At 41.6% G+C, this 9767-nt stretch overlaps 1 protein-coding gene across 1 annotated transcript in view; it reads left to right on the forward strand.

The window, feature by feature from the left end:
* Nucleotides 1-9122, forward strand: part of Gfpt2 (glutamine--fructose-6-phosphate transaminase 2) — a 49261-nt gene extending 40139 nt beyond the window's left edge. The window contains exons 16-19 of the mRNA XM_076856532.2: nt 862-989; nt 3995-4162; nt 6123-6284; nt 7781-9122. Coding sequence (XP_076712647.1) covers nt 862-989; nt 3995-4162; nt 6123-6284; nt 7781-7825 — 503 coding nt within the window. The 3' untranslated portion in view covers nt 7826-9122. The remainder of the gene's footprint in view (nt 1-861; nt 990-3994; nt 4163-6122; nt 6285-7780) is intronic.
* Nucleotides 9123-9767: the final 645 nt, after the last annotated feature.

Raw genomic sequence — 9767 nt, forward strand, 5'->3', positions numbered from 1 at the left:
GCAACTTCCATTTTAAGAAACAACCACTTTTCAGAGGATAATGTAGTATCTGTCAAAGAAGAACATTCATAATTATTTGAAAAAGTTATTTATTCCTCCCTTTTCCAATTATGAATCTCTGTAAGGCCAGATTATATTACTGTATTTCAACCAAAATAAAGTCACAAATTGAATGTAGAAGCAGCTCTGAGTCAACAGTCTTTTATTTAAAAATCAGACATTAAAAAAGATATGCAATAATTTTAAATAATGCCTCTCTTATTGTATTTTTTCCTGCAAAATACAGCAACATAATGGATTTATTGTTATTTTCAATGAACTAATAGATATTTTTAAATTTCTGTGCTATTTTCGAATCTAGTAAGAGCTATAACCAACAAAAACTAAGCCTCTTAAGGACTCAAAATAGGTTTAAAAAGTGTAAAGGATTCTTAGGACCCCCAAAATTGAGCACCTCTTGTCTAATTTATGTTGGCTTTTCCTTGAGACACAGCACACAGTGGGAAAGAGGGACATTAATTTGGAGTGTTCTGTGTCTTGCCAACTGGTGATTTCATATATATGAGCTTCAATTGCTGTACTATAAAATGAGCTAGAAATTATAATTCCCTACCTACCTTACAGGTACTCAAAAAAGTGTTCACTGAGATATAAATTATCATCTCAACAAATTTCTGGCTGATCATCAAGTTATTTCTCATAATCTGAGTTTAAAATTCTTCTAAACTAATATAAGAAAGCAAAATATCCTGGGTAATTGGAGTTCCAAAGCCCTGTGTTATTCCCCATACATTTCCTTATGAATATTATTTTGAAGTTGAAATGACTGTCTCCCTGTATCCTGTGTATGCATGGCTTAAGAACTGATCAAGGAAGTGCTGTCTCTGGATGAGAAGATTCATGACCTGGCCCTGGAGCTGTACACACAGAGGTCACTCCTGGTGATGGGTCGGGGCTATAACTATGCCACTTGCCTGGAAGGAGCTTTGGTGAGTCCCCACCTCCATCCCCACCCACTGCCAAGTCCCTATATCCAACAGACTACTGTGAATCCCCTTAGGGCAATATGAGATAGCCTTTGGAGTCCCAAGCAATCAATTGGAGGGAGAGCAGAAAAGGAGCTTGGGGAGAGAAGGTCTTGAAGCCCCACTGGTTGCCCCTTGAGTTTGCACTGAGCACAAGCTCTCAATCAAGTCGTCCTAGTTCTAGGGACACAGAGATGAACAAGATAGATGCCTGTCCCAAACTACAGGTGAGAAAGGGACAGGGTACTATTGGGGGAGCCCCTCCCAGTGTCTGGCCCAAACCAGGCTCCATCTTGAAAAGCTCATTCACATCTCATGAGCAGCTTCTGAGAGATTGGCAATCACTGTCCACATGATACCCAGGAGGAAATTAACCCTCCAAAAGATTAAGTATTTTGCTAAAAAAAAAAAAAAAAAAAAAATTACATAGAGGAACTAAATGGAACTCAGGTCTATGTGGCCTTTGCTTTTTCTCTCCTACCACAAAGAGCCTGCCTGGGAAGATTTTAACAAACCAGAATTACAGCATGGGGTCTCTGCAGAGTTCCTTGTTATCCCTCAATCTTCCAAGAGAAACTTGAGATTCTGCAGGAATGAGCTTCAAAGACCCTGCATTTTTAAAATTGGTGACTAGCTTTTTTACCCCTGTGTGAATTATGATCCCATGCCATGTATAAGGGAGAGTTGATGGAACAGAGACAAGCTGCCAAGACCAGTAGGCTACCAAGATGTGGGCACAGAGCTATTCAGGGACCTGAGTCTAGTGCTTGCCCTTTATCCACTATTCACTTGGTATTTATGGATCAGAATGTTCAAACAATATCAGTGGGATACAATATTTCAAGTAAGGTAGCATTGGGAACCAAGACAAGGATACCTATTGAGAGCCACAGCCGAAGGGGCCCCAGCAAACTTTCAGACTACCAGCTGATGATTGGCTCACAGCGGCCCCAGCAACATCTAGCTGATTGGCTCCTCGGCGGTGATGCTCATTGGGCTGTTTCCCTGCCCTTTCAGGCCACGGAGCTGCTCATTGGGGGACTTTTTTGGCTCCACCCACGCGACCCAGCCAATCAGCCTCAAGAGCAGGAGGATTGTGGGAGGTAGAGAGGCTGGTGGTTGAGGGAGTGGCTTGTAGGAAGCCGGTGGTGGCAGTTGGGCTCTGAGGGTTTTTCCTGAGGAGCTGTTTTGTTTGGTGTGTGTGGTTCTAAAAATAAAGTTAGTTTCTTTTGACAAGTGGCTCCTGAATTGTGCCCAGACAGACTGCGGCATTTGAGCCCACCATTACTGAGCTGGGCTCCCCTCCTTTCTGATGGGAGGAAGTAACTGTTCCCTTCCTATCACCCCCCAGTGTAGAGGTAGTACCATGCTGGTTGCAAGTGGTTCACAAGAAACATTCAGAGAGTACTGTCTGTGGTCTTAGATGGGAACGCAAACTTGATCTCAGTGAGCTCCAATTTCTCCCACAACCATCTCATGGAGATTCTTCTATTTATTTTTTCTTACATTTAATGTTTCATTATAAAGGATGTCACAAGGATATTGATGAACACCAGATGAAGAGAGAGATGCATAGGTCAAGGAACACAGAATTTCATGACCCCTGGGCACTCCACCCTCCAACAACCTCCAAGTGTTGAGCCATCCAGAAGCTCTCCCAACATTGTCCTTTTGTGTTTTTATTGAGGCTTTGTTACATAGGCATGATTGATCCAATTGTTGGCCTTTGATGATCAACTTGACCCCAGCACCCCCATCCCCACCCCAGAGATTGAGGCTGAAAGCTCTAACCCTCCAAACTTGCCTTGGTCTTTCTGGTGACCAGTCCCCATCCTGAGGCTGCCTAGGAATGGCCAGCCATCAGGTAATCATTAGCATTTAAAGACATCTGTCACATTGAAGATTCCAAGGATTTTAGGAGTTGTTTGTCAGATAAAGGGGACAAAGACCAAATATGTATTTCACAATATCATATTCAATTCCCAGTCTTTAAATTCAGATCAATTATAAGATTCTGACCCCTGCCAAAGGAAGCTAGGGGCTGGCACACAGCACTTCTCAGGGGGCACAGTGGAAGCAAGGCCTGGTGGGGTGCACTTTTAGCCTCCTGCCTGACTTGGGGGTAGGGCTCAGCTGTAGTGGCAAAGTGTGCTGGTGAAAGATGCATATTCAACTGTGTCTCCAAGTTTCTCTTTGAGGAAAGAAAGAAGTGTTTAGGTTGCTGCTGGCACAAGTCAATGGCTCCTCTGTGGTCACTTGGAGGCTGGTGCTCCAGCTGTCTGCAACTTCCAGGGAGGAGCCTCACTCCTTACAGTGTTTCCTTGACCCAAATAAATAGCTCTAGGGAAGTAGAGAGATGTTTTCTTTGCTGTCTCATCAGTGCAGTGACATGGATTTAATGATAACTGAATAGAAATATATCTACCTGGACATAGGAAAAATTCAAATAAGAGCCCAAGGTACATGATTTTACTTAATAGGTCAGTTAAGGCAACCCTTTGGAAGTTGTTAATGGTGTAAAATTGGGTAATGATGCATCAACTAATTGAATAAGGGCAAATCTAAGGAAGAATACAATGCTGTCATTATAAATGACAACTGTGGGGAGGCCATGTAGCTGGCTAAGAAGGGGGAAGAAGACACGCTAGACTGATGCTGACTTTTAGTCAAAAGTGGGTGGCCGTGCATGGAGCTGAAGAAAGATGGAGCTCTGGAGTCTGGAGGCTGGCCTAAGGACACATAGGCTGTGAGCCGAGCTTTGTGCATGCCTGAACAGCAGCCAGCTCTCTCTCCTGGTCCTGGCTTGCCCTCGCAGGTGTTGACCAGTCCATGTATCCATCTGCCTTGCAACCCTCAGCTCTTACCTTCCAAAGTCATCCCTCTCCCAGTACCCCTTTTCCCCTCTGGTTGATTTGGTCCAGTTTCCTGTCTACCCAGTGTGACACTAATCCCAACTTGTGTTTCCACAGAAAATTAAAGAGATAACTTACATGCACTCAGAAGGCATCCTGGCTGGGGAATTGAAGCACGGGCCCCTGGCGCTGGTTGATAAGCAGATGCCTGTCATTATGGTCATCATGAAGGATCCTTGCTTTGCCAAATGCCAGAACGCCCTGCAACAGGTCACAGCCCGCCAGGTGAGGTCTCTCCGCAGGGCTGGGCCACCTCTCTTCTGTTCTCTTCCATACATGGCAACCTCTCTCCCTGCCTACCAGCAGTAGCATCCATACCTCAGCATGACCACATACTCGCTTTTAGGCCCCCTGGTGTGTGGTGCACACATTTACAAAGGAACTGAAAGCCAGCCTGCAGCTCTCTAATACAACAGCTATTCAGTGAGGTCAGACTATCCCTAGCTACCCTGGATCCTAGGCCTGGAGACCAGAGGAAGTGCTTACAGTACATAGGAGCTTTTCCCCCAGGGTTGCTGAAGGGCAATTCTGGTGCTAACTAGGCAGAGTTAGGTGAGATTTCACAGAGTAAGGGCACAGTCCTCCACGAGACTTCCCTCATTTCAGACACCAAACTTGGGGTTTATGGGCCATCTACAACTTGCCACAAATTTTGGAGTTCTCACAGTCCCCTCAGATTCAATAGTTCTCTAGAACAACTCATAGAATTTAGAAAAGCCTTATACTTACTTTTAAAATCTTATTATAAAAGATACAAATTAGGACTTGCCCCAAAGAAGAGACCTACAGTGTGAGGGTTCCAAACATGAAGGTTCTGTATCCTCAGGTTAAGTCACCCTCCTGGTGCATCAGTACTTACCACCAGGGAGCCCTTCTGGAATTCAAGAGTTTTTATTAAGCAGGCATGATGGATTTGATCATTGACTATGTGATTCAACTTGCTCTCCAGTCTGCCCTTCTGTCTTCTGGGCTTGAAGTCCCAATCCTCTAATCACATGTTGGCTTTTCTGGCATGGTCAGTTCTCATCCTGAAACAATCTGTGGGCCCATCATGAGTCATCTCATTAGATGGACTCAGGTACAGTCCAAGGCCCACTGTGAATAATAACATTTCTATAACTCAGAAAGGGTTTTTCATCTCCCTCCTAGGAACCAGGGATAAAGGCCAGATTCTTTTTGTTATCTAAATATATTTTTTAGATGTTGATAGACCTTTATTTTACTCATTTATTTATATGCAGTGCTGAGAATCAAACCCAGTGCCTCACACATGCTAGGCAAGTGCTCTACCACTGAGCCACAACCCCAGCAGATTCTTTATTATACAATAGTTTTTCCTGAGGTAGGAGAACAGAACCCCCACAGATCCATTCTGTGAGGGCTCATGAAGTCACAGGGAGATGAAATCCAATAGGGTGCTCAAGCCAGTTGCTGCCACATTTGTCTCAGCACAGTGATGTGCGGAGAGACAAACAATCACATCATTTCCCTACTGCAAACCCTCTTGCAGCTTGCCTTCAAACTACGGTGACTCATAAGCCTGCATTATCTGGACCCTTCCTCCTATCTCACTGGATTCCAGCCACTCCAGCCTTCTTTCTGTTTCCCACTCATGCCAGATTCATTTCTGCCTCTGAGCCTTTGCAGTGCATATTCTCCATCTGGAATGCTCTTCCCACAGATCAGAGAGTTGCCCCTTTATCGTGGAACTCTCAATCTGAATATTTCCTTTTTTGAGAGACCTTCAAAAACCTCATTAATGTCTCTGAATCACATTGCCCTGTTTTAGTGCCCTTGTGGCATTTATCTAAAATTCATCTTTAGTTTTTTAGTTTGCTTGTTTGTGATTTTGTTTTCCATCACTAGATTATGAGCCATTAAAGTTAGGAGTAGGGCTGTCTGACCCTTTGCAAGGCACTCTAAAACCACTCAGTAATGGGGCACTAAAGGACACAGCAGGGTGGCAGTCACCTTGTCAAGAAAAGGGAAGAAACACACCAAGAAGCATCATGTGCTTTTTTGCTTAAGTGGATCGTGCATATCACCTTACAGGTGCATAATTCCAACAAAAACAATAGACTAGTGTTATCACTGCAGTAATACTGATTCCTAAAAATTCGGCTGTGTGTGAAGTATTGCCTCTTTCAGAGACGGTCTGTTTTATGGTCCTATTTCTCTGCTTTAGGGTCGCCCAATTATACTGTGCTCCAAGGATGACACAGAAAGTTCCAAGTTTGCATATAAAACCATAGAGCTGCCCCACACTGTCGACTGCCTCCAGGGAATCCTGAGCGTTATTCCACTTCAGCTTCTTTCCTTCCACCTGGCTGTTCTCCGAGGATATGATGTAAGTCTAAAAATTGGACTTGACAAAGGAGAAACATAACTCCAGAGTTCCTTTTTAAAAATATTTTTCTTATTTTTAATTGACATGTATTTGTACACATCTGCAGACTATAGTGTGGCATTGCACACTATACAATGTGTCATGCCAAAATTCAAAGTTCTTTAAATACTTATTTGGAGTTGTCATAAGAGAAATAATTCCTTTAAGCTAACTTCCTTTTAAGATAGCTTATATCCCCTGAAAACAAGCTGAGAACTGCAAAAACAGAAAGACTATCATTAAGCCATAACCCCATGACCAGAAGCAATATTAATTAGCAAATGTAATATTTTATTCCAGACATTCCTGTGCATGTGAATTTTATAAAAATACTTTTCAATATTATATCAAGAATAAAATTTTGCTTCTTACTTTTTTATTATATTACAAGCATTTGTCACATTTTTATAAACATGTCTCTTACAATATTTAATCATTGCATAATATTCCACCACAATTTTATAACATGATTTTTGTAACAATTACTTAGTCAGTTCTCTATTATATAAACTGTTTCCAATTTTTTATCTTCATATATAGTACAACAGTGAATGTTTTTGTACATCATCTTTGTCCCACATTTAGGATTTGTTTTTAGTCTAGCAAATGATTCAAAATTTTGAGTCTTCTAACACATGTCAGCAAATTATTTTCCAGAAAAAAAATAATTTATGATATCACTAGTAAGAACACATATTTCATTGTGCAAAGAAATAGATGTTTTATTACTATTTTATTTTGAGAAGTTAATTTTTAAAATACATAACATTACAAACAACAATATAACAAACTCATGAACCTGTACATATCACTCAGGGTTGACATTTGCTAACATTTTGTCTTATTTGTTTCTTTTCTGAACATATAAATAAAATAAAATGTTGCAAATAAAGTTGAAGCACACTTTATCAACCCTTCCCAATTATATTTCCTTCCCAGCCTCCTCCCTAAAATAACAGGTCTTTAAAATGTGTGTGTATCTACGGCAGAAAAGTGCATTTTTAAAATTGTGTGTATGTGTGTGTGTGTGTGTGTGTGTGAGAGAGAGAGAGAGAGAGAGAGAGAGAGAGAGAGAGAGAGATACTGGGGATTGAACCCAGAGCCTTGTGTATGCTAAACAAGCAAGCTACCACTGAACTACATCCCCAGTCCTGAAAAGTGAAATTTTAACAGTACACTTTGAGCTAGCTGTTTTTAAATGCATGAATCATATTCCTTTAATAGCACTAACATAGCATGACACGTGTCATGTGCACAACAAATGTTTATTGAATGAACTAAACATTTAACACAGTTAATGAAGATTCTAGAGTAAGGGATTTTCTTTTAAGATACAGGCATCAGGGTAGCTCATGGTTGGAGGTGACCAGGAACACCTGTCACTGATAATAGTTGTTAAGATGTAGTGTATTGATAAGATCTGTGGGGTCCTGAGAAGTTTCTTTCTTTCCTTATAGGTTGACTTTCCAAGAAATCTGGCCAAGTCTGTCACCGTGGAATGAAAACAAGACCATAAGGAGACCATCACCAACTTTGGTCTGCTTCAAGACCCATCCCAACTACAGGGATGCCACGTGGGGAAAGAGGGCATTCTGCGTGTTCCCAGTAGAGCTGACAGCTTCAATGTGCCTTGTACCCAAGTGCTTTTGCTTATAGCAAATACTGTTTCTCTGTGTCCTGAAGTTGCCAAGGAGAAGGGGATCATTGTTTACACATGGGGATCAGAGCAGACTTTTCCACTACTGTGCAATAGAGATACAGCTCTCTTCAGAGTAACTGTGAACCTTTTTTTTAAACCAACACTAGTTAGTTTTAAAAGACAAAATATTTATAATGATGATTGTATAGCTTTTAAGTTATTTTTCTAGTATTTGGCTTTCTATAGCCATGGTAATGCCCAGACGTGCATCTCAGCTACCCAGTGTGCTGTTTCTGGACTCACTCCTGGTGAGTGGCATTCATCTCAGATTTGAGCACAAAGCATTGACCCTCTGGACTCCTTTCTATTTTCCCTTCCTTTCTAGGCTGCTCCTGATTCCTGACCCCTGACATCAGTGAAGCCTTTCCAGCCATCTTCCTATAAATTCCTATAAATCCAATCAAAACATCAGTTTCCTTCAACATTTTCTTCTTGTCTGTGGCTCAAACCCTTTCTACTCTCTGACTTCCATTTAATGAGATCATGGTTCTTTTTAAAGCCCAGGCAGCATTTTGGTCCCTGCTCCCCTCCCATAGTAAAACAGCTTGAAATGCCCTGTGCAAGAGGATAGTTTTGAGTGGGCTGCCCTGCTCTCTATTTAAAAGCGTGCACAATCAAAGTACTATGCAATTTTAAGACAATAAAGATAGTACAGTTTTTTTTTTTTGTCTTGTGTGTTTGAATTTGATTAGCTTCATTCTTTTTGTGTGCTTTGGAATTTGAGGACTCCTAAGGAGCTCAACAGTGTAGATATGGTTTGAGTATGTCCCTCAAAAGTTCACATATGACATTTAATCCTCACTTGGAGGTATTTGGAGGATGAAAACGTAATCCAACTATGATGTTTGGAGGGGTCTTTGGGAGCTGATTAAAATTAGGTAAAGTTATTGGAGTGGAGGCTCCATGATTGAATTACTAGTGGCTTTATGAGAAAAGGGACAGAGAACAGAATATAAGTATGCACATTCTCCCTGTTTCTCTCCATGTGATCCCTGTACCACCTCAGGCCTGTGCCAGCAAGAGGGCCATTGCCAGATGCTGCCCTCAATCTGGCGCCTCCAAAATTGTGAACTAAATAAATCTCTTCTCTTTATAAACTTTTTCAGCCTCAGGTATTTTGTTACAGTAATGCAAAACAGACTAATACAATCAGTAACTGTGAGCATTGTCCACTCACCTATGACCTGTGTGCTTCTAGTACAAAAGTAAGGACTGTTTTACATGAGACAAGAAAATGCAGACTGAGGACTCTTGGCTAAGGGTCTGATAAATCTGGGTTGGGTTGGGTCACATAATATTGCTTAATAATCCAGCACCTAGAAGCAGCATGGAGGGGTGAAACTCTCAAATTTGTATTTTTCCCCCAATAAGCTTATTATAGTCACAGATCTTATTACAATCAGGTAGAAAGGGTCCTTCTCACACACAGCTTAATAAAATCTTCATGACATGGGGCTGGGGATGTGGCTCAAGCGGTAGCGCGCTTGCCTGGCATGCGTGCGGCCCGGGTTCGATTCTCAGCACCACATACAAACAAAGATGTTGTGTCCGCAAAAATAAATAAATAAATAAATATTTAAAAAAAAAATCTTCATGACAGCTAATTGGTGGGTATAGCGCTTGTATCTCATTAAACCTTTGGTCTGGATTACCTATGGGCTCTGTAACAACTTTACCATCCTGTACTATACTCTCTGCTTTCTCTACATTTTCAGGTTAACAGTTAGAGGCACTCATGGGAAGTT

Source organism: Callospermophilus lateralis, chromosome 5, assembly GCF_048772815.1.
Source record: "Callospermophilus lateralis isolate mCalLat2 chromosome 5, mCalLat2.hap1, whole genome shotgun sequence".
Classification (NCBI taxonomy): Eukaryota; Metazoa; Chordata; class Mammalia; order Rodentia; family Sciuridae; genus Callospermophilus; species Callospermophilus lateralis.